The 25,728-nt window shown below is 41.2% G+C and overlaps 2 protein-coding genes across 3 annotated transcripts; one reads left to right on the forward strand and one right to left on the reverse strand.

Moving 5' to 3' along the window:
• Nucleotides 1-1,031: 1,031 nt before the first annotated feature.
• Nucleotides 1,032-13,051, reverse strand: LOC114452116 (integrin beta-3-like). Of its 2 annotated transcripts, XM_028431242.1 has the most exons (15): nt 12,803-13,051; nt 11,985-12,070; nt 11,374-11,578; nt 11,025-11,277; nt 9,858-10,020; nt 9,509-9,670; nt 9,270-9,365; nt 8,793-8,882; nt 8,372-8,503; nt 7,258-7,702; nt 4,298-4,520; nt 4,107-4,207; nt 3,878-3,997; nt 2,082-2,248; nt 1,032-1,415 (listed from the first exon to the last, which is right to left on the reverse strand). In XM_028431242.1, exons 1-15 carry the CDS (start codon nt 12,963-12,965, stop codon nt 1,347-1,349), a joined length of 2,475 nt encoding a protein of 824 aa, XP_028287043.1. In that variant the 5' UTR covers nt 12,966-13,051; the 3' UTR covers nt 1,032-1,346. The 2 variants fall into 2 exon arrangements, with proteins under 2 accessions (XP_028287043.1, XP_028287044.1); XM_028431243.1 differs by lacking the exon at nt 11,985-12,070 and having other exon boundaries at nt 12,803-12,954.
• Nucleotides 13,052-14,767: 1,716 nt separating this feature from the next.
• Nucleotides 14,768-24,454, forward strand: cpn1 (carboxypeptidase N, polypeptide 1). The gene is made up of 9 exons (XM_028432113.1): nt 14,768-15,457; nt 17,233-17,429; nt 18,767-18,922; nt 21,346-21,522; nt 21,628-21,739; nt 22,698-22,837; nt 23,329-23,428; nt 23,904-24,022; nt 24,166-24,454. Exons 1-9 carry the CDS (start codon nt 15,223-15,225, stop codon nt 24,274-24,276), a joined length of 1,347 nt encoding a protein of 448 aa, XP_028287914.1. The 5' UTR covers nt 14,768-15,222; the 3' UTR covers nt 24,277-24,454.
• Nucleotides 24,455-25,728: the final 1,274 nt, after the last annotated feature.

A 25,728-nucleotide genomic window follows, 5' to 3' on the forward strand; every position in this document is an offset into this window, starting at 1 on the left:
GTCTGTGACTTTGGGCATTAAATGTGTTGCCAACTGAAAGTGTAGTGTGTAAGGTGGTGACAGTGGCTCGCGTGCACATCTACCCATATATTGTGTGTAATATATTTTTAAATAACTTTGCATAACAATTGATTGTAGGTTAATTCTTGAATTAATGAATTTCAATCCTTCTTTTTTACTCATCTAAATGTCAAACACATAACTTAGATTATACACAAATCCAATCAAAACAAGAATACTACAACCATTTTACCCACAATGTTTTAGCATTTTAAGCCAGTTTAAACTGCACCTGTGGTTTAATCTGGTGTGTTCTGTACAATTTCCACTAGATGTCACTCTTTCTAAAGCTGAAATGAAACCTGTAAGAGACGTGTTCTAGCGTAGGTTCAAAGTTCAGCAAGATATTAACTCATAGATAAAATAAATACCTTTGGAGTACATATCCTGTTATAAATAATTTCCCATAGTTTAGTGGAGCCAGGAAGCTTTGTCTACCTGAAAACACTTGGATTGCTCAGACATAAGACTCAGCAGGATTTAATAGAAAGCTACTAATCTGAGAGTGTCAGGTATTTATTTAAGTTTCAGAGCTATTCACAGCTTGAAACTCCCTGACAGTCAGGTAGAGCTGAATCTAATTAACTCTTTGTCAACTGGACCTAAACAGCAACAATACACACCTATGATAGTGTTCCATGAGGATCATTTGGCCAGATGAGCAGTATAAATCCAGGAGATGGAAGTGTTGCATTAAAACAGCTGCTCACTGCCACACAAGCACCCTCTTTATTGCTGTCTGAGATCTATAGTCTGCAATGCATTGACATCCTCACGTTTTCAGTCACTGTTATGATTTTACTTTCAACCAAATTTCATAGAACACTAGTTCCACAAACAGGAAATCACAACATTGTGATCAGCAAATAAAGCTGCAACAGTTACGCTATCAGTCCCTAACTTCTTCCATTGATTCAATTGGTTAATTCTCCCACATCACTGTTTTAAACACAGAGTATATCTTTCCCCACTTAGACTCATCACAAGGACAGTTTATTGCCAGGGACACATCCGACTTGCTGCCAGTAGTTCTGTTTCAATCAGTCATCAAAACTGGATATTTACTGTATACTGACAATGTCAACAACATCTTATTCATCAGTGTAATATAGCTGGGTGTTCATGATAAATCCCTGATAAAGAAGAAATCATTTCTACATATTTACAAACAAATAATTATTGTCTTGTGACAGTAGAAGCCTGCACATGATTCGATGCCTTCTCACAGAAGGATGGTAGAAGTCCATTATTTTATCCTTTACTCTTCATTTTTTTGCTCAGTAGCATCAGTCCTTTCCTCTGTATGTGATGTTTGTGAAGGTAGACGTGGCTCCTTTGTACAGAGGGTTGTGTCCCTGTAGGTCAAATAAAGAGATGTGGATGAAGGCACATGAACAATTTAAATGGTTTCCTTCTTGATTTAAGGGGAAATCTTTAAAAAAGCACCTTCCTCTTTGCAATTATAGTCTCAAAAACCTTATCTACATCTTTTTCTGTAATGTTACCTCGTGTGTTGGACACTTGGGAATTCTCACTTAGTGAGCATATAAACCTAAAGTGATTCTTTGTGGTTGGGTTGGTTTGGGTGTGTGGTTGAGGCCACAAAGAGGACAATTACCCTTAAAGGCTGATTAGCTAATTCAAACCCAGCCCTTCCGTTGGCTTCCTTTTGTTCTGCTGGGACTAACAGCACGCCACAAAAATAATAAAAAACATCTTCACAGAACAGAAGTGAGTGACTGTGTGTGGCCTTTTGTGAAAGAAGTGTGAAAGAAGAAACAGTTTTGTCCAAATGAGCTTTACACAGATTTTTATCTTAAAGGATAAGGTTTTTAAACCTGGACAACTGCATGCAGTTAATCTGTTTCCAAAAAAGCTTTTTATTATTAAAAATTATAAGAAAATAGGTATGGGCTAAAAAATGCTACAATTTGTCTTTAATATTGAGCAAATTACATTTTATAGTTTTAAAATGACACAGATGCTTTCAACTTTCTTGCATGCTGAATAAATTCACTCACTGTATCCCACTTGGCACGAGCCCGTTCCTCCTCAAATTTGGCAAACTCCCGTCTGTCATGGATGGTAACCAGGAGCTTCCAGATAAGCAGACCTGCCAGGCCAAGGAACAAGATGGCTCCTGCCACCGACAGAAGCACCACCAAAATGTCTGGGCCCTTGGGGCAGTCTGGAAGGGAGGAGGAAGAGATAAAAGAGTGAGTAGAGTGGACACAGAAGAGATGATTAGGCAGCAGTCTTGCCAGAGGAAGTCTGATTCCATAACCACACTTCCGCCTTGTGTCTTCCTTCAGTCACTTCATGTAATATTTGCTGCAACTCAATCCCCTGCTTAACGACTTTCACAGAGAACGGTGATGCCTGTCATACTCTTACAGCATTGAACCTAATGATAAGGTTCCTTTAAAAATGACTGACAGGTGCTTTATTAAATTATAGCATGTATGAAATGAGAAAGAGAACAATGGCGGCACAACACTGGTGATAAATAAAAGAGGAGAGGAGGATGGATTGGAAAATAGTAACCTCTCATAGCCATGCCACAAATCTCTCTTCCCTCAATGTGGTCTGGCAAAACATAATAGGAATGTGATTTGCACAGTTCCAAGAGGGCCCCACTGCAGAAGACCGACAGTACTCCCTTTGAAAGAGCCATTAACTTGAAGCACTCCATCACCAGAGTGGAATGACACATTACGTGTTGTCCCTGGTCAGTTTTCCCATCATTAGCTGTCCCGGAAAAAACTTTTTCTTAAATTATCCTCCAAATATGTCTTGGGAGTAACGTGGAGAGAAATAAGAGGCCATGCTCCGCTGAATCACTCTTCATAGTGTGCCTACAATGTCTAGTTTAAATAGTTGCTTGAACATTTTGGGAGTTTCAAGAGGAAACATTTCAATTTTCCAAACATTAGTTCACTTATTGGTTTGGCCTCTAGTTTCCAGACATAATTGGTTCTCAAAGGATGTTTTCCAAAATGTAAAATATCAAGCCAACCTCGTGGTGGCAAGTTAAGGTGAATAACGACATGAAGATGCCCGAAAACTGATTATTTTAGTCATTTTTTTAGTCACTTGAAGGCAGCAGAAACAAGCTGGCAGCTCTGTCCTTTACTGCCAACATCAAAGCTGCTCTCTTCTTTCCTGCTCCCCTCAATTTCCCTCTTCTTCCGGCTCTTCAGCTATAACCTACAGCCTTACAGCTTATCCATAAATCATGCTACTGCTGCCTGATGTTTCAACATTGTTCCTTAAATTTGCCTAATCTCCTCTTGCTCTCCTTCTTGTTTGAGCTTTGTGTTCCCTTTTTCAAACAATCCTCAGCCTTTCTTTCTCTTCCTCTCTCTTCCTCTCCTGCTCTCCTCTTGAGGACATGTCGAGTCAGCAGGTTCCTGGAGGAGCTGGGCAGCTGTTTACAGCCCTCTTTGACACGGCAGGGTGCACCGTGTTCAAGGCTAATTGTGGTGTGTGTCTCTGATACCCAGTTGTGCCTAAATTAAACACACACAGCCATTAAAGGTAGACCCTAAGACAGACTTTCTCTGCAGGCAGTGGTGATCATTAAAGAGAGTTTTACTGCCCCACACTCTTTCTCTTTGGACACTTAACAAGCAGATGAAGAGCAGGCAGCAGAGAAGTGACAGCTTGTACTTTGAAGAAGTATAATGCTAAACCTGTATTTGATTGTGTATATATTTAAACCATTATTTATTATAACACATAGTCTTTTAGTTCATAACTAATTATCACAGGTTTAAATTTTTGCCACATCAGATGTGATGGATCTATCTGACTGTACCTGGCTCTTTGACAACAAACAGGATGGATTTGCCACTAGCATCCTCATAGTACTGGAAACGTTCCACGCAATCATCCTCATCTTTGTACGTGCAGTTCACAGCATTTGTGTCATGGAACACTGTATAAAAACAAAGGAGTGACTCATTAAAATTATTTTTTATCAAACTTTGAAGGACTAAATGAGGCTAATTGTCTTTTGCAGTTATGTGATGTGTTCACAGCCTTACCTAATTCATCCACTGGCACAATCTCATCCTTGCAGATCCGATTGCAGGTCTTGTCCTCAGACAGCTTGCCCCTTTTGAAGTGCTTACACTCCACACATTCCCTACCAGGACAGAAAAGACAGGACATCAACCTTTATCAAATGAACTAAGTTTAACAGCTTGTATTTCAGATCATGTGTTTGCAGGCTCACTTCTTCATGGTACAGGCATCAGGGCAGGTGGGGCACTTGTCACAAGTAGCCCCGTAGGCACCGGGCTGTGTGCACTCGCAGGCCCCACACACACACTGACCCCTTCCGCTGCACAGCAGACCCAGGTTGGACATACAGGTGTCAGTGCGCCTGGAGCAGTTACAGTTCTCCCCCTGCCAGTCCGGTGCGCACTGGCAAAAGCCACAGTTACAGACGCCGTGTCCTGGAAAGGAAAGAAGACAAAATGGAGTCTCTCTAAAAGATGTTTTAATGGTTAAATTCAGGGGAACAAATAGGGTAAAATTCAAAGAGAATAAGCAATAAAAAAGGTGGGGTGGGAGTAGGGAAAGTGGGATGAATCATTTATGTTTTTATGGCCTCATCCCTGTATGAATTGGAACATTATTCACCATTTAATACACAATCTGATACATGTGGGTCACATTGCAACTTCTGGGAAATACAATTTGAAATAAAGTAATGTGGGTTTGAACAATGTGTGGCTGGTCAGCCTGAATTTGTAATGACTGGTTATTCCTTGTTAAGCGGTCATGATTAAATTACCCACAAGTCTGTGTCATACGCTACTGTGTTTTCCAGTAGTAAAGTTCTTCTCTCTCTTTGAAGGGCTAGTTGCTTGGTTGTGTTTTTATGAGTGTAACGAAGATCTGTTGCTTTCTCAGCTTATAGTGAGTGACAAACCAAACATACATATACTAAACATTCTCTACTTAACACTGAGGTTAACCAGGTTCTCCTACACACTTGGAGAAAAAGGGATGCAATCTGCAGCCTCACCACTAGATGCCACTACAACTGATACATAGGTCCTTAAACATACATTATTAAACTTGATAAAATGAAGCTACTATAAGTTGTGTACACCGCATGTTTACATTCATTTCAAGTGTTTCAAACCTGTCTTATTTTTTGCTGTCAAGCTTAGAGGTTTTGTCGGTCACTATGACTTTTTAGGAAAACACATTAAACCTATTCCATTGTGTGCTTGTGGTGTCTGCAGTGCTTTTATTTTTGGCGGTGTGATTCAGCTCATGTGTGAGTGAGGTTGTGCACGCTGGCTTGTTGTTATGTGTGTGTGTGAGTGCACATGCCAAAATGAGTGACAGTGCAGAAAACATTGTGGCCTATCGCCGCAAAAAACAATGGCCAGATAAACAATGAGAAAGGAAACCACTTGGGTCGGTCTGACTGGATAAAGGATGATCCATGGACAAACTGTCATTAACGTTTGACCACAGGACTGCTGGTTTTTAATTAGACCGGTCTGCGGCAGAGGAACAAGGAATTTCAAGACAACAGTGCCATGTTCTGCACACACCATCACTCAGAACATTTTCAGTACTCTCCCACTTGGCCCTTTTCTGACCAAACATGGGTTTATTTTTAGCCTCATTACACCACACCAGTCAATGAGTAAGCACAAAGGTATTTTCATGTTACTGCATGGACCTTGGGGAGTACAGCAAAACATTTCTCTGTGAGAGCAGCGGGGCAGCAGTCGAGTAATATATGAGATCTGATGATGTCATGAAGTGTAATGCAGAAAAACAGCAAAAACTTGGAATTTGGAATGCAATTAGCAGCAGCTAATTAAAACACCCCAAAACGATGTCAATGTCCTGTTTATGTTTGTTTTAACTACTTCTAGAGGAATTACCTCAGTGGGTGGTGAATGTTTTGTCTGTGCATCTTCTGTCTGACATTTTTATCTTTACAAAAATAGCTGGATATTTATGGAAATATTTATTCAGTTTCATGTACAGAGAACAGTACACATGTCTGTTCTTTATGTATGAATGAAGTCTGGAGTTGATTAGCTTGGTATTAAGGGTAAAGGCAGACGGAAAACACAGCCTGGCTATACTAAATAATAAAGTACTAATAATAAAGTATTTCCGATTCCCAGTCTAAAACTAATAATCAGGTATATAGAGGGATTAGATGTTAATTTAGTGGACTTCCAATCATGGCACTTAACTTTTTACAGTGGAATTTCACTTAAAAATTGTGACACTTCTATGATGTCAGTGTCAGTAATAAAAGTGAAGTACTTTTGGAGGTTAAACAATATGGTATGTTTTGCATAGTTACATTTCATGATGAAAAGTCACTCATAAGATCTAAATTACAAACATCCTCGGGACAACAACATGTGTTTTGACTCAATATACTATCTCTTTTAAAAAGAGGAGGATGTTCTGAGTTTAATCTATTAACAACTACCAAATACAAGCTCTTCCCCACTGTTTAAAAGTTTTTTTTGCACATGAATCCTTTACAAAACCTGGGCTTGTCCGACACAAACACACGACCTGAGCTTACACTCACACATGCAGTACACGCTACACTGTATGTTTGTTGTGAATAGAGCCCATGTCCATGGGCAGAGAGGGGAGTTGTTGTTATTGTATTTAATGCTTCCCAGATGGACAGTGGTAAGTCAGCCTTCAGAAAGGGACTGCCAACCTCAGCCTCAAACACATTCTCTAAATCTTTATCAAGTCGTTTTAACCTCCTTCACCTTTTAACTGTAACAATACAGTGTTTGTTTGATGTAAAAATAAATTGAAGGGAATAGTTGAAAACAAAAATACCACCCTGTGTCCTTCCGCTACAGCAAAAAGCTGGAAATGCAGAAACAGCTGTGTGTTTCTCACAGACACTATACAAAGCTAAAAAGTTAACCTCACCTTTAGACGCTGTTGGCCTTCTTTTCAAAAGAAGGCCAACAGTTAGGCTGACTCTGTTAAGAATCTTTTGTCATAACGCAAAGCTTGAGCTATCTGGCAGAGAAAGTCATGTTTGTAGTCATCCCACTCAATAACTTTAAATTATTTTCAATAAAACACCAACAATACAATTCTCCTGACTGGGACAATCATCTGAGGATATTTTCACAGATCTTATTAATTCAACTCAACCAGCTCCTCAGACCTTACCTGAGCAGAGCTCTCCCTTGTAGCGCAGGCAGTTGAAGTCATCACACTCGCACAGCTTTCCCCAGACCTTTCCAAAGTCACTGCTGTGGCACACACACTGGCCACACACGCAGTCCCCCCGGCCGCTGCAGATTGCAGACTGAGGTCCTCCAGATCCTGCAGGCCCAGTGCAGCGGTCCTGCTCTGTGGGACTGTAGTCGCCCTCTGCACACTCACAGTGTGGCCCTAAACGACCTGGGTGGCACAAACAGATGCCACACTCATAGGTGCCATTGCCTTGGCTACATTTGGGGCTAATAGGCTGGGCTTCAGCCTGGCACTTGCAGTCACATTCAAAGGTGACGGTGATGGAGAGTGAATCCTTGAAGCCAACAGGCTTGATGATGAAGGTTTTCTCCTTTTGTTTGGGGCAACCACGAGCTCGAGCCTCCACGGTGAAGTTGACCTGGGTGAGAGGAAGAAAGTGAAAGCGTCACCTGTGATTTAACCAGAGTCATGTTTTTAGGAGGTTCTGCTTACAGACTGGTATTCATTTAACAACAATCTTCAGCCTCATCTAACACAGGCAGCACCTCCAGTTGTGTTTAGTCAAAGTGATTGTTCATTCAGCATTGCATCCAAATCTGGTAAATGTCCAAAAGTGGGCAGTTACCACATCTGGAGAAAAAGCCATATATGGACATAATAAGAGGAGCCGAGGCAGACAGAATGAAATATGTGGAGGCCAAGAAATGTCACCTGGAGTGAGGGGAGACAAAGGAAAAGAGCCAGAGAAGCTGAGATAAAGAACTATTTGTACAAACAATGAACTCAAATGGAATTGGCTGAAAAAGAGGTTGACTATAAGACATGTGCTTATCCATTTTTTACATCATCTGCTCTTCAACACCATGAGGAACAGGGAAAATCCAAAAACACATAAAAAGCAGCAACAAGGGAAATGGAAAGACAGTGGAAAAATAGTACATAGAACAAGCTGACATGCTATTTTTGAAGATGGACATCATGGCAACAGAACGATCTCTGGTATTAGTATTTATTTGTGTGTGTGTGTGTTGCTTTGCATTATTAAATAAAACTTTGTGGTTTAAGACATAGAAAGTGTAGTACTAACCGTATCTCCTATTTTCAGCCCAGAACATGATTTGAGACCAGGGAGCTCCTCATTCAGGCAGGAGGCATTAAAAGAAAGGGACAGCTCCTCCGGGACACCTTGAAGCTCCAGCTCCACCTTCGAGCGAATTTTCTGACAACATGAAAATGCAATAACATGACTATGAAGGCCTAAAATCATTTATTTGCCTGAGCTCATTCACCTGTCATCTGCAGAACAGACTCAGATGAAAGATAAATCATTAAACACACCCGGGAGTCTTCTCTATTTGGTCAACTTCACACTTCAGCCACTGTGAAACCTGGCCCGACTGTGTGTATGACTCACACCTTGTGGGTGTGCGTCAACAAACACATGTCATCCCCTTAAACACTGTCTAGCCTAGGATATGTGTGTGTGTGTCTGTGTTTGTGGCACTTACAGCGTAGGCCTTGAGTATGAGCTGAATAACATTTCCTGAGTCGTTGGAGAGTGTTCCTACTGTGGTGCCAGGAATCAGCTCACTGTAGTTCTGCAGGACACAAAGAGACAGTCAGCACTGGAGCAAATGTATCATATAAGTCATGTAAGTCCTACAAGTCTTTTATGAACAATAACAGCCTAAACAGTAATGCCCAGAAGCTAAAAGTATATATTTAAAATTAGTTTGTAATATATGGACACACATTACAGCAGTTGGTTGTAAGAATGTGTCCAGCTTAGGAAAAACTGAAATTGAGCTTCCATTCTTCCACTACAGCATCCAAGTGAGGTTTCAGGGTCTTCATAATTACACATGATTACAGAGTGGGAATTGTCATCTTCTCAGTTTCAGTTCAAAAATATTTTAGTTTATTTATGTACATTTTTACTATTTCTTTAGGCAAATCAGGAAAGAAGAGTTGAATGTGCTCCTGACCTGATAGAGAGGAACCACAGGGTTGGTGACAGCGAAGATGAGGTTGATGTTGTTCTCTGACATCTTCTCTGTGATTAAAGCAAGTGATGGGTAATCCTGTGGGGCCGAGTCAGGGCAGTGAGGTTAGCACACACAACAACAATGATATTTTCCTTCCTCTGCATCGTCTGTGTGCCTGCAAGTTTAAACAAAAGCCACACTCTGTGACCGCCACATGCACACCTGCATTATACACTAACCATGGTGGTGGACATGCTGTAAATATTGTCAGAGTTAAGATGGCACCGCCCGTCGTTGGGCTGCACGATGCCAGCCAACCGACCATCCAGAGCCACGTGAGTCTTTGCATCGGAGGTGAAGATCAGGAGGTGTGATGCGCCGGGACGCCAGCCAATCTGCTCCTGGTCAAATGAGAAATAAAAAAGTTTTACTTTGTCTTCAGCCGCAGTTTGGATAATATTTATCTAATAGGGCAACACTTCCTGATCGCCTTCAATTTTATTATCTAAAAAATTAGAGCTAGTTTTTTACATTTTTGCTCAGCACACATAAAATAAAATGTGTGAGACATGCGGTCAGCCTCTTTACCTTGCACACAGCAGCCTGGATGATGGCATCAAAGCCACCCTCTGGGGCATCTCTATTCCTGGACACCATCTGCTTTTTGACTTCCTCTGTGAAGCGGCTGACTTCCTCCGTCAGAGACAGAACGTGTTTGTAACCAAACTGGGGCAAACAGGTGGTATTAATGCTGTCAATTAAATAGAGGTTTAAACGTGTTAACATCAAATGACAGGAAACTAAACAAAAGTAATAAGCTAACAGGCTTTTCAGAGTCAGAGGGGCAAGATGAAGGCTTGGGGCTAGTTTCTCTGTAATGGCTATGGAAAGTTTTAACCCATTCTTTAAGAAATGTGCCACCAACAGTCAGTAAGGTTTATCCTCTGAGGACCAGGATTGTCTACCCAAATATAAAGTAAATTTTTTTCAGAAATTACTAGAATATTTCAAAAAGAATGACCAACAATTTGATGATTAGAATTGCCTAACTATGCTATTTCTGCACACTATCTATGAAACTTAAAAATTCAAAGCACATTAAAGTCATAGGTTTTTCAGACTCTCTCCTGAACTCTGACCCTTCACTTTTTGTCTGAACTGTAAAATACATGACCAAAATTTTTTACATCTTGTCTTTTATCCAAACATTCTTTGCAGCTGAATCTCAGCAGACTGCATGCTAGCAGAGAAGTAAATGACCCCAAGAGACACTAAATCACCCAGAGGATCCTTTGAGGGTGATTCACAGCAGCTGACCCAGCACTTGGGGAGCCACTTTGAGCCTTTAACAAGTGCTGTGACTCTGAGCCTGCCTGCATCATTACTGAGCAACGCTGTGTTTAAAGATGTCCTCGCAAAAATGACATCATCTGCATAATGAGGCCACTTCCCACATAAGAAACCAGTGAAATCAACACCGGTGGGGCACAAATTTGGAATGCAAAACATTGTTAAGTCAGAGAACGCTGCCATTAAAATAAACTTTCCATTACAATGAAGTCAGGATTCAGTTTAAGTACTAAGATTTTTGAATATTTAGGATTAAAGGTGTGTTAATGGGTGTTCTTAAAAGGAATATTTCAAAATTTCAGTTGGTTATCACATATTGCTAAAAATAGACACACATCTACAGTAATGACATGTGGTATTTCCAGTTTCATAGTAGCAGGAACCGTTATGCCATTTTCCGCCCACCTGTAGCAGGGGTTCTTCACAGCCTCCTTGGGTGAGATGTACATATAAGGTGAGAGCGGCTTGTCCACAAAAGCTCCGAAGCCCATTCGCAGGTTGCTGGTGGTGCGGCTCATGGCCTCAGCTAGGCCTTTCCCCAGCGTCCTCAGGCGGAAGAGGTCGTCATTCATGGAGTAGGAGAGATCCATGAGATAGTAGAGATCCACAGGATAGTCTTCCACCTGACGCACACTAACTTTAAAGCGCTTAGCATCATCTGAGAAAAAGTGATAAATAGATACCTAATTTAATGAATCTGTTCACACTGAACCTCAATCCTGGGCAAAGTCTGTAGCAACATGTACAGCCTCACCTGGTCTGAGGGTGATGTGTAGCTTCTGGGGCTTTATCTGTGTGACGTCTTGTGTGGCTCCTGCTGCCTTGTTGCTGAGGGGCCGGTTCTCAGTGATCTTTAGACTGCTGGTTGGAGACTCCAGAGCTGATGGAGAGCAGCCAGCTGCCTCTAGGTTAGTCTTCAGATCACAGCGAGACGAGCCGGCAACTCCTTGACCAAAGTCCTAGAGGAGGTAGTGCATGTTATACAGAGAAGCAGCAGGCTCTAGAGGTTGATAGCACTTTAAGAGCCAGACACTGAAGTCATTCTGGATGATTGAGAGAGTTTTACAACATTAAACATTGCACTCATGAGTTTGAGCCAGAAATATGACTATAACCTCATGCATTTCCAGAATATCAGTCACTGAGGAATCATATAAGCTTGGTGTCTGAGAAGCTGCTGAAACACTTGTAGTTGTACAATAAAAAAACATAACACATTGAGTCAGAGTGTAGGAGAAACTTCAAGTGTCCACTAGAGCATGTTCTTCTTGAAAGGATTAGCCAGCTGATGACGAGATCTGTACCACCCTGCACCAGCCTGGCTGGCTAAGAGCTCAAATGAAGTGAAGTGGAAAAGGAGCCCACCTCTTGGAAGCACCATGCACAGCTGGGGTGCACAGCCAGACACTGCTTACATGTGCTGGCTCCTCTGGAGGTGCAGACATTTGAACCTGAAACCAAGAGCGGAAGAATCATTGTCCAAAGCCCATGGTTGGTTATTAATAATGGCCAGACTGTGGCCTTATCTTTTGTGTAGTTTGGGAATTTGACGTCACAACTGTGAATGGGAGTTTTTCTCAGTTTAATAATTTCTAAGGAATTAATGAAAAGTGCTAAGTAAAGCAGATATGTACAGTTTTGAGAAATGTAATGATATCTGCAAATGAAAACAGACCAGGCTATGTTTTGTCTACTTTCCAGTCCCATTAATCATCTCCCAGTTCCTGGCACTTTTAGAGAAGCCTGACACACAAACTACTCAACTAAACTGTAAACATGAAATTTACTGCAGCTCAGCTGTAGCAACAACAGTAAAATCCTGTTTATTCACTAATGAATAAACATTATTGGACTAAATGAACTCACTAGTTAATAACTTTGGATTTTCACCTGAGTATTTTTCTATTAAGATTAAGACTGATTTGATTAATCCACAAAGGGAAATTGAGTTGTAGTACCAGCAGCATACATCAAAAAACAATCAAAGAACAATAAATACAATATACTGACCCACTAAAACTGTATCCTCTTTAAAATAAGTCTTTCCCAGACAATTTACCCGGATAAGAGTATGCCACAATATGAGGAATTACTCATTATGAGTAAGTGTACTGTATCAATGTAATGCAACAAAGCAATCATTTTAAAGTCTTGCGTTACAACGGCAAACAGCAACAACTCACCGCAAACTGCTGTTGTTCCCCCAAGAAGCAACACGCACACCCATAACATCCTCCGCGCCGGGAGCGCTCCCATCCTGCTGAGGGCTCTCTGTGAGAACGCAGTCCGCCACTGAGCTGCAGCGCGAGTACAAGCAGAGAAGAACAAGAAGAAAACTTCCTTCATCTGTAACCCAACTCCAAATACAGTCAGATGTCTTTAAATCCACCTCCTCTTTTTTACTCCATCCCTTCCAGAGCTCCTCTCCTTATCACGCTCTTACATGGAGTGGGCGGGGATAGTGCGCGTCGCATCCAAAGCTGTGAACTTTTTTCAGATCAGAACATTGATGTCATATTGTTTTGTCACAATTTTTTTGATAAATCGAATAAAAAAATGTTTATATATAAAATTTGTATTTTCATATACAATTGGCTTAACTATAAGGCTTTATTACGTAATGCAAAGTGAGTTAGTAGAAGTCTGCCTATAAGCAGTCAGGTTGTCCCAGTGAGGATTGCATTGGTATACACTGCCCACTAGTGAACATGAGCTGCAACGACGACTCTCGAGTCTGCACTGAACTTCCAACGGTAGGTTTTATTGAAAGGGTTAACTAAATTAGCAACAATAATCCCACTTTGTACCACAGAACAGAATAATGAGTCAGTGAAAGCTAATGCAATGTAAACACCTTTCTGTATCCCTGATAACATATCCACTGACTGCCACCTGCACAGTGTGGTGCAGAGGACTGCAGGTAGCCTATGGTTTAATGGCACAGGTTGGATATCGGATTACTTCTTTGTGATGAGCTATAGAGGACACATATACTCCACCTCAGAAACCAAACAAACCAAACTTTATCTCCAGTGGCATTTCATGTAATGCCAGTTCCAGCCACCAGATGTCCTCTTCTTACAATTTGTGGTGTCTGAATTCACTTGAAGCATATGAATGAATGGATAAGTGCAAACGCATCGAAATGTGTGTGTGTATTTTTTCATGCTTAGATTTTTTTTTGCATTTGTTCACAATGATTAAGGACACTGAAGCCTGATGGCTGACTTACAGGGGAAGCATGTGTGAGACACTTTACTTAGATTCAAGGGTAACTTCTTTAACTGCACAATGTTTGGTCTCACCTTGAGATTTTTTTACCATCAGGTCCAGCAGCATATGTAATTTTGTTTGGATGAGATGCTTTGCAATGTTTGGGTTTTGCTGAACAGTTGTCTTGCATGTTGCTCTGTGTTGTTGTTACACTGTTGGCACAGCAGTGAGATGTGGACAGGATGCTGCTATGAGGCATAACCACCAGTGATGTCACATGATGTGCAAATGTGAGACAGCTTCAGCTTTACACTGTAGCAGAAAAGCAAATTTACAACATCCCCCTCTGTCCATCCTTGCCAGTTCCTCTCTTTGTGTCTCTTTGTTGGTCCTCCTTCCTCTTCAGCCCTCCTGTTGCTCAATTTTTCATCTTGCCTCACGTTTGCCTTTGCCCCCCCCCCTTCCATTTGAAACTTCCACAAGCAGTTGCACAACCTTCTGCCAGAAAATGCTCCTCTTTACTCAAGCAGGTTTGATTGACAGCACCCCTTGCACACTCTGCAGTATATATGTGTGTGTTTGTTTGTAGGATTTGTGTGTGGGGAGGGGGTGCATGTGTCTTGGCATCAATCTGTGTCTTTTAGAAGTTTAATTGCAGCATTTGGTCTTTCTTCTCACATGAGCATGTGTGAGTATGTTTTACTGTGTGTGTATGTGTGTGAACAACAAAAGCAGTCCAAAGGTTGCGAAAGAGCTTTCACATTGATTCATCTGAAGACTGCAGGCACACGTGAACACACACGCACATACACACACACACACAGAGACACACACACTCACTCAGACCCAGGGGTTGTGTGTTGACTTAAGAGTTAATGAATGGATGATTGAGGGCTGCAGGGGTAGGGGAAAGCAGTGCCGTGGAAACAACCCCTCTTTCCCAGGAAGGCAGCACAGTACAAGAGTTAGAGACAAAGAAAGGGATAGAAAATCAGTGTCTCAGAGAGAGAATGAAATTCAGATTGTGTGTGCAGAGAGCGCCGGGGGGCTGTGGGGGGCGAACTACTTGAAGCAGAAGCATTCGAAGCACTAATAAAGCAAGTAGCATGTACTTGACAAGGACCCAAAGGGAAAGAAGGAGGGAGAGAAGCAGCTGTTGGAGGAGGAGAGTGAGACAAAGAAGGAGCAGGGGGCTGTCCTTACTTGCTCCTCACTGTGAAGACTGTATGTGGGAGGAGACAGAGGCAGAGCAGGAGAAAGAAGGGGAACAAGAAGGGAACAGAGCAAGCAGTATGTTTGGTGTGTAAGGAGATACATACATCTGAAATTGTGTGTGAGTGTTTTGCATCACCAGCCACTCCTGCAGTTGCACAACTCAGGCAGAGGGACCATGTATCAGATCTGGACTCTTCCCAGGCTCTGTGCTCTCCTGCTGGGGCTGATGGGGCTCCTGGTGTCAGGATCAGACTTCCAGCATCACCGATATGAGGAGATGGTACGAGCCCTCTTTGCAGTGCAGAGCGAATGCCCCTACATCACCCGCATTTACAGCATCGGGCGCAGCGTGGAGGGGCGCCACCTCTACGTGCTGGAGTTCAGTGATAACCCTGGAATCCATGAAGCATGTGAGTAACACCTCATTCATTGTCTGAATGCACAATGAAGATGTTACAAAAAGATCAATGGTGTTTGGATGGTAGATGTAAATGGAAAATGAAAAGGAGTCAGAGGGAGAGGCTTTAAATTGATAATGGGTTTTAAATGCACAAGCAGCCTCACTGTCTGCACATTTGTTTTGCACTTATTGCTGTTGGGACTGAGAAGCTGGCAGCAGGCAGAGCCGTCTGTGAGAGCTCTGGTTTTGTCCCAAGGAGATGAAAATGCAAGCTTTTGATTTTGGCTTTATGAAGCAGCACTGACAAATAGGAGGCGTGGTGCCAATAAACATCAGCAACTGTGGAAAAGTAAAAAAGAAAAGTGAAAGAATTGAGCCAACAGCTGTAGTTTATTTGAATTTTTGCCATCTAACCACTGATATAAATATGGGGTGTTAGTCAAAACTAAACAGATGACAGAGGTTCACTTTAAGTCAACAAGACTTCAACCCTGAACTCAAAAGCTTTGCTTGTTTCCCCCCTTTCTCCTAACCACTGAACCAGCTCTTTATGTGTTTATTTTGCAAATTGAAAAACTGTCACCTCGTCATATACCATGTTTGTTTTGGAAGTGGGCCAAAGGGTCAGAGTAAGAAAGTGATCTTGAAGATTTTCCCCTTTTTGCAATTTTAATAGCAGCTTGACAACTGCAGGGAATGCTTTTTTGGCTGTGGCTGAGCTTGCATTTTTTCTTTCTATGTTTGCACACGTAGGGGCTTCCTTCAGTAGAATAGAAGGATGTGTGCCTGTTCTGTTGCAAGGTGACCGAGGCTAAAAAACAGGAACTGTAGCCTTCATGGAGGGGACTGACCTCAGGTCTTGTCTGGCTCAACCCTCTTGCACCCTTTAGGAAGTTCATGTCTTTAACATGCTGCTGTGTGTGTTGTTTTTAGAGCCAACACAGTTTTCTGAACTCTAGGCCAGTTGGCATGGTGTTAAAGAAAGGGAGGTGAATTGGGGGTGCTCAAGCTGCCATTTGGGTACCTAAAGCAATTAGTGAAGTGCACCGATTAAAAAAAACAACACTTTTTATCAACAGAAGAACAAACTTCATGATTTTAGTGTAAAATCATATTCATGTAGGCAGCAGCTCTGTCCTCCTGCAGAGCTGTTTGGGGGTCTTTAGGTTTCTCAGCACTGCAGCAGTGATTAATGAAGGGACCTTTGGGAGGAGGGAACCCAATACAGAGAGGGAGACTGTTTGGATTCATGGCTCACCCAATCAGTGACAGATAGACCTGTAAGAATGCCAGATGACCTTATCCAAATAATTCAATCAGGTGTAATCAGAGTTACTCACCTTTGAAAACTGAGAGTACCCTTATTAAAAAAGATAGTTGTAAGACATGATTGTGATGATAGGAAAACGTGATTTAATTACAAAGAGAAAATACAACTATACTGTTAAAAACAGAAATGTCCATTGTGACATGAATATTGAAATGTAACAGAGTCTGTTTGCTTTATGTGCAAAATAAGCACACCTCCCTGGAAACCATTTCCTTTTTACTCCCACTCCATTTATTCTTAAAGGAAAACACTGCTGTTGACCAAATCTTGCAACATTTAGGAAATCATAAAACATAAAACAGACAGCACACTTTGTGAGTCCTGTGTTGTGAGTCTCCTTGTGTATGTGTGTGTGTGCATGTATATGTTCACTCAGGCAGTCATTTTAAATGTCACGCTTGGCAGCTCTGTGTGGCTTTTTAACCTCTTGTCCCCCCTTCACTTCCTTCCCCCAGTGGAGCCTGAGTTCAAGTACGTGGGCAACATGCACGGCAATGAGGTGCTCGGCCGTGAACTCCTCATTAAGTTCTCCCAGTTTCTATGTGAGGAGTATCGGGCCGGAAACCAGCGGATCATGAGGCTGATCCATGACACACGCATTCACATCCTGCCCTCCATGAACCCTGATGGCTACGAAGTGGCTGCCAGACAGGTAATGTACACCCTGACATATATACTGTACATGTGAGCTGCAGGCAACCATGTGCCAAATCTCCCACTGGGACACTTTTGTTACTGTTTTTCTTAAGCAATCATCTGCCACTTAAAAATCCACATTTTTCCTTGATTGTGTTTTTTCCAGTGGAAATGTTAAAAAAAAAAGTTAAAGTCCCTGAGTGAAACTAAGCACCTGCAATTCAAATCATGGCATAACACCCCCACTCAGCACACAGCCTGTTTGACTCCAACACACTCTGTTTGATTTACAATGAAGGTGTGTGTGTTTAAGAGCCAAACATTATTAGATGTTTTTACATATTTTGCTAATGTCTGTAATAATCCCATCTATCATCTGCCTAAGAAAGCTTGCTTCCTAATTATGGAGCTCAAAACAGCAGAAACACATGCAACTTACTCTAACACAAGCTCACACACGTGCGCTGGAGCGCTTTGAGACTAATAATACGTCCTGAAGCGACCAGCTACATATGACAGTTCCTCTCTGAGTCCCACTCAGACGACACATGCATACTGCACTGTAATTTGTTGGATCACCTTGTTTAGGTGCAGCAGCATCTGTACAACAATGGTAAGGCTGTTAAATTATTCAGCATTCTGGATTAAAACAGCAAAGGAAAACAGGAAGGAGTGTACACACTAAATACTTAGCAGATCACACTGTGCATCATTTTTTGTAATATCATCTGAAGCCTTAAGGGATAAACTACCACCTTTTCCCTTAAGGCTTAATGGAAAATGCATCAACAGTTTTCATGCCACATCAGCCTTTGATTAAAAGTGAAATGTAACCATGGCCGAAAACAAAACAGCTCACGGTGTCAGGGGTATTTAGCTTCAGACTCCTGAGTGAAAGTCTTTCCAACTGTATGTACCGCTGCAGCCTGCCTCCTAACTTGGACTTTTGCTGATGTATAAGTCCCTTATTCAGATGACATCAGGAAATATGTCCATATGTCCATCAATATTATTGTATTCATGCGTCATATCTAACAGATGTATTATCAACTAAATGTGTGTTTTTTTTTCATGAGGACATGTTGAAAATGGCTTTTTACGTGTTTCCACTGTTGTCATGTACTGTTTTATATATTTATTTTTAAAAAAAGCTGTCTGGAAAAACTGTGGTTGCAATTTAAACAGCTTCTGCAGTTCTGGGAATAGAGTCAGTTTTTCTTTACAGCTTCCAAGCAATATGAATAACTAGTTAATCTTAACCTCAAAGGTTAATTGCCCCACTGGGAAAGACTAATGTTACCCAACAGTTGCCACAGTTTGAAAAATGTGCTATTTGTGTCTGTGGGTCAACAGGGTCCAGAGTTCAATGGCTACCTGGTGGGTCGAGGGAACGCCAGGGAAATCGATCTGAACCGGAACTTTCCAGACCTGAATGCACTTATGTACTACTATGAGAAAACCAATGGTAGAAACCACCACCTGCCTCTGCCGGACAACTGGGAGCATCAGGTCAGATATGCACATATACACAGCACCTTGGTTATGTGCATGCAAATATATGTTGGAGAGGGAAAGAGGGGGTGAGGAAGATGGATCCGCACATTTTTCATGTTTGTGTGAGTGTGTGAGCTGTGTTTGAATATGGGGTCAATAATGAGCAACTGTAACATAGCAGAGTTATCTTGGCTTTAGGTTTGTTGACACAAAGTAATACATGAGGTTTACTCTGTACCAGATTCCAGCTTTAGCTAAATAAATGAGAAACTATCCATAAATTTAAGCAGTAAGTGAGGCCCAGTAAATCCCTGTTTCGTGCCTGACCTGTTTAGATGGATGTGTTTACTCATCTTACTGTACAATCTACACATATAAGCTGTGTTTTTCTTCTTCTGGATCAAAAAGAAGCCGCTCTGCAATATGAAACAGGTGGACAAAATGACAGCCTCACAACGTGAATAACAAACTCCCACAAAAGCATGTCTAACAACATCGTTTTGATCTTTAACCTTAATTTTAGAGACAATCCAAAGGTCAAGTAATATGTATGATTAGAACTCAGAATATGTGTTGGTAAACCTGATAACATGTATAAAAATCATTTCAGCTTCAACTCAACCTTTTTGTCTTTTTGTCACCACCATGAGAAGTTGAACTGACCTACATTGCAGCCTAAGGATGTCACTGTTACCTGCTACTCCTAGACACTCTCAGGGGGCGGAGGAGGAAAACTAGAGAACACGTGCTGTCAAAGTGTTACTAATAGTCTGCCAGAGAGTACATTTTAAATATTAAGATCAGATCCTCGGGGCTTTTTCTTTAACAGACACTGAAAGGGTTATAAAGAGTTATCATCTAATTAGTCTATGCATTAGCCCCTCCAGCTAAAGGACATCAGGGTTATTACTGCTGAAGTATAAAACTCTTTGCAAATATAATTAACCAGTCAAATACAACTATATTTCCACCATTTCTTAGGTTAGCATATCAAAGTTGTAAATGCCATTGACAGTTTCAGTTTGAATAGGTGGCCCTGATGATACTCTATTTGGGTGCTGATCATTGACCCACATCACTGCCTCCTCACAAAGAAACACAAAAGAGTAACTGTGCCTCGGTTACAGCCGCTTCATCCATGCTGGTCAGAGCTATATTCTCAATGACTGCTCTGTCCTGCTAATACAGCCAAGTGATGATATTTCAGTGAGAGAAATTAGAAAAAAACTTCAACATTAACATCAAAACAAGTTGTATCAGCAGGATCTTTCTTCTATAACACCATATATACACAGCCTCTGAAAAAAGAGCCCACCATGAAGCTTCTAAGAGGGGTATCCACTGACAGCTGATTGGCCAGCAGAGCACAGTGTAAACTTCAGTGGTTATTTTTATATTGTTCTCTGTTACGAGTGTGTGACACTAAGATATGATTATCTGTGTCCTTCATATGTAACCCTACACCATGGTCACAGCTCCTATACTTGAAAGGATTTACCGGTGTATATAAAGATCCAAACAGATAATAAATACCTGCCTGCAGTCAAAACAGAATTCCCAAAGGCTTGGCTGCAGCTGCTGCGTTCAAGGCCAGCGAACTCTGATCAGCCCGATTATACCTGAACGGTCAAACTGTGTTTATTGTCCTACATATCATTTTCACAGGTCTTTAGGCCTAGTCTCCTGTCACGATATATAGCTAGGAGGAGCACGTGAGGATAGTTAGCATTGACAGAGAAATGGTCGCCTAAAGTGGAATTTAAAGGTTTGATTTATCTGTACCAGTGCACGTGATATGCCCTGTGGCAAAGACTGATCCTGTTCATGCAGAAACGGATGAATTAACAAACAAGAAGACAGCAGCAGTATCAGTGGTGGATGTTACTGTAGTCTGCATATTACTCCTTGAACTTCTCCTTGAAAATATTTCACCAAATGCTAACCATGCTGGAGTCATTTAGAATAATAAACGGACATATACTGAGCAGAGCAGGCCTACTTGGGGGCTTGAGAAAGGCAGAGGGTTCCTAGAAGAATTATACATTGTTGCCTAATGATTAACCTGCATGCTTTACAGTGTAAAAGAAGTCACAGAGAAAGTATGTGCACATGGCAAAGCAGTGAACACAAGGATTTGTCCGGATTAGCAGCCAAACAGAGAAGCCAGTGGTTTTTGGGTGAAAAGAAAACCAGATGTCAGCCCACTGATGTTGTTTGGGAAAAGTCTTGGGTGAAGTGAAAATGCTAGACAATATACAGGAGGTTTGACGGGCTCTCAGAAGGCACGGAGCGGTTTGATTTAAGGGTTTGGAAAGAATTTGTGGATTACATTTGGAATAAGTGTTTTACAAAAATAGCTTGCAGAGTCATGTAATGTGTAAAACATCTTCATTCTTCTTACTCTGACAGTTTCTCGTTTTACTTGATGTCCTCCCCAGGTTGAACCAGAGACATTGGCAGTCATTAAATGGATGCAAAACTACAATTTTGTCCTCTCAGCTAATCTTCATGGAGGAGCTGTGGTGGCCAACTATCCCTTCGACAGGTCCAGAGATCCCCGGATCCGAGGAAGGACCACCTATGCAGCCACTCCGGATGACAAGATCTTCAGAAAGGTGTGCAGCAGATTACAAATTCTTTCCAGATGTTGTATACGTCTGATCTCATCACTGTTATGTTGTGTGGATGATGGCACGCGTGTGCATTGTGTGTGATGACAGCTGGCGAGGACCTATTCGTACGCTCACAGCTGGATGCACAAAGGGTGGAACTGCGGGGACTTCTTTGATGAAGGGATCACCAATGGAGCCAGCTGGTACTCTCTGTCCAAAGGTAGGCTAACACCTCTGTCCCTTGTGTTAACCGACATCTATTGTCATTTAACCGACATCTATTGACATTACCTTTATAAAATGCCTTCAGTGGCCTGTGAAGCAGTGTCATAGTGAACTTGCTGACTCTCTCTGAGGGCCTCTCTGTAACCTTTTTAACCCTTGAATACCAACACCTGCACTCCAACAACTAAGTTAACTGCTCAAGTAAACCTCACCACTTTAGTGGGTTAACCAGTAGGTTTAGCCAGATGCTAACACCTGGCACCCTTCAACTATCTTATTAGTGCCTCAAAGTACTTCCATGTGGAGTGGAATGTCCTCCTGTCCTTTCTTTTTTAATCTCAAATTTATGTTGCGATTTTGATGAATATTGTAATGTTTTTCTGCAGAATTCCTGGACTTGTATCACTTTCAGCTCAGTTATTTTGTAACCACAGCAATAACAATAACCACAGCTTTGATGTGCAAGTCCTGGTCTGGATTCTCCTCTGGCATGTCTGAAATTTGTTGAGCTTTTTCATTTGAGTCAGGCGAGCTTTTGAATTGAATAAAAACGCCCACGGTCTTATTTAGTAGGAGCATGTTATGTTTATTTTAGCATGTGTTTTTGTGCCAAGTGTTATGTCATGGTCTGCAAGGTTACATCTGAACCTTCCCTCCCAGACCCTGTATGCATTAGTTTATGGAAAGTAGGATCACATTGTCAAGTTGCACAACTTAGTGCAGTCTTAAAGTCTAGCTAAACTGTTATGAAATGAAAATATTTCTGTTATAAATGAAAAATGTGCACTCTTGATTTTTAGGTCAAGTTTGACTGTTATTTAGCAGCAGCACTCCCCTTTGCATTACAGAAATCCTGATCCTTAGACTCTGGGTGAACTGGGTCCACTGAAAGAACTGAATTCAATGTAACAAAAACTGAATGACTAATCTCCTTTTTACCTTATGTGTTTAAGGCATGCAAGACTTCAACTACCTGTACACCAACTGCTTTGAGATCACTCTGGAGTTAAGCTGTGACAAATTTCCTCCAGCGTCAGCCCTACCCAGAGAATGGCTGGGCAACCGAGAAGCATTGGTGTCATACCTAGAACAGGTCAGAACACACATTTACACTTTAGCCAATTGTAATGTCACACACACAAAAAAATTCCAGCTGCCAAGAGTCTGCTGCTCTGGCTTGTTGTAAATACTGGCAGGGATTTTCTGGATGAAGTGACTCACAAAACTGAGCTGCATAAAATTCTGTGTAACACAAGTAAACTGACTTCTACCTTCTGTCAAGCATGAGGAGAGGGCCTTGGTTTGGAGACAAAATGTTCTTTATCCTACTGAGATAAAAAAAAAATGTTGATGCTTTGGCATTAACAGCGCGTCTGGAGCCACCAGGGAGGGCTCTGAAAATGCATACATTTTTCCACAGCCCTGATCAAACACACTGAACTGAGGGAGCGTGCAGATACAGTTTTAACTTTGCCTGCTGAAGACCACTGAGACGAAGGATGCTTATGGGGATCTGCAGTTTTGCTGCAGATATATATACAATCTATAGCAGAAATCAACAAAAGATCTTTCTCCTTTTTACAGGTGCATCATGGGATAAAAGGCATGGTGTATGATGAGAACAACAACCCCATATCCAATGCAGAGATCTCAGTGGCTGGCATCAACCATGACATGACAACTGGTAAGACTGAAATCAGGCTGTTAAAGGTAGATTTCTAGTTGCCTAAGTCCAGGTGAGAAGATCCATTATAATTATATATTTTCAAAGAAAGGCATGAAAGATGAAGAAGAATCAATGCATTGACTGTCCAAAAATTGTTACATGGAAACATTGTTCAGCTTTAAGGGAATGTGAAAGAAACTATTACAATGAATATGTAACTGCTTTGCTGCTTGACAAACCCTCAAACTGGAACATAGTCCTCCTCTAGTGGTCAGTGGTGGAAATACAGTTATAATAATATAATTTATAATAATATTTCACACTATAGGTATAGAGGTACTTATTATCAGCACCATTGATTACATTATTTAGCCCATTGTTATATGGACTGTATGTGGCTCAGGTGTTACAACAAGAGTGGTGGTTTGATCCCTGGCCCCTCCACATAAGGACTATATAACATACGTTCACCCTTGTCTCTGTGCTCCTCCAGGAGTGGATGGCGACTACTTCAGACTTCTGTTGCCAGGAACATACACTGTGACAGCCTCTGCACCTGGTTACCTCCCCTCCACCAGCACTGTCACAGTGGGTCCAGCTGAGGCCATACAGGTTTGTACACAGTAATCCTATCAGGTTTATTATTTTTGGTAAAAAAGCAGGTAGCAAGGCAACTAGGTATGCTTTTACTGAACCCCAGATTATTTGTAATTTATGTATTTATAATGTATTTATTTTTTTTTTTTTGCTGTCAGCTTCACTTTTACTTGAAAATGGCACCGAAACAAAATCTGAAAGGGAAACCACACAACGGCAGGAAGAACCTCTCTTCTCCAAAGGCCCCCTTAAAGCTCGGCCCAAGATGAAACATGATGGACAATAGTATTACACAAGCATGAACACACTCCCCCCACTCACACACACACACAGAAGATCTCACATAAAACATTCACTTCAATTATGTAAATTATCATAATATACCTTTGTAGTCGTAGCATTATTTACTTTTTTGTTGTTGATAAATATAAACTGTGCTTGATTTAAGAACATGTTGCAATCCTGGTGTATTTATGTAACACTGTTGATTTGTATGATCACAACTCTTCGTGACTTCGGACTATATTGTTTTGATTACTATAATTTGATGACAACTGAAAGTGAAAATAAAAGAATGTTTTTACTATCACTATTTACCACCTGTGTGTACTGAGTTACTGGAAAATAAATAACACGATTGCATTAACCATGCTTAATATAAACAGGCAAAGGGGAGGAGAAACCTACTGTGCTTCCTATGTGTAGACTCTACACTGTTACGATTTAGAAATAATATTTATATAGCATAATATTGATCATTGATCATATAAATCCATGCAAAGGGAATGTTCTTTAGACATTTGATAGTGTAAACATTGATTCCAGGATACTGTGGTGACTATTCTACAGATTTAATCACTCAAATGTAAATTAGTAGACTGAGAGAATATGATTAAAAACATTAGAGCATACTGAAGAGAACATAAAAAGCATCTATGACCCTATTGAAGGTCATATCAACAGGATATTGTTGCTCTTCTCTGAATAAGCTGAAGTCACTGACTCGTCCTGGAGGTGGCAGCAGAGGATGCTGTATGGCATGTACCTAAAATCAAGCTGAAGTGTTTATTCTCAGCATCCAATGCAGTGGTGAGGTTTTGGTTCATAGGTGTAAATATGTTTCTGTGGTGTGAATATATATCAACATATGTCCTTGTTCTGTTTATTGCTCAGCCAGCAGATACTATTTTGATAAATATCTGCTGATCTAATTTTTCCAGATTTCAAAATCTTCTGTGTATCTCATCTTTGTAAACTGTTTATAAATCGTTATAAACTGCACTCTGGACTGGACTCTTACAGGAGACGTCTTGTTTTCGTGTGCCATACACAGCCACCGAAGACTATAACAATAGCCTGTCTCTCAGGGACAGGAAAGAGGAAAGTTGCACGTCACAGGGCACTTGAATTTATGACAGTGGTACTGAAGTTCTACAAAAACAAACTGGTAACCATGTACAAATAATAGACCTGCAGTGCTCCACCCAAATATCTGCTGTGTATGTAATAATAATAATAAAAATAACTTTATTTATATAGCACTTTTTTGTGTTGTGTACCTGTGTTTATTGAAATTAAATAAGTCACTGTTTGGTGGAGGCACTCATCATCATCTTGACTGTAAGCACAGAGTCACACGAGACCTATTGTCTAAGACTTAGTCATTAATCATTCATTTGCTGACATCAGTTCAGCTATTAGTCCAGTAACTATCCAACAAC

This window comes from Parambassis ranga, chromosome 19, assembly GCF_900634625.1.
Source record: "Parambassis ranga chromosome 19, fParRan2.1, whole genome shotgun sequence".
Lineage (NCBI taxonomy): Eukaryota > Metazoa > Chordata > Actinopteri > Ambassidae > Parambassis > Parambassis ranga.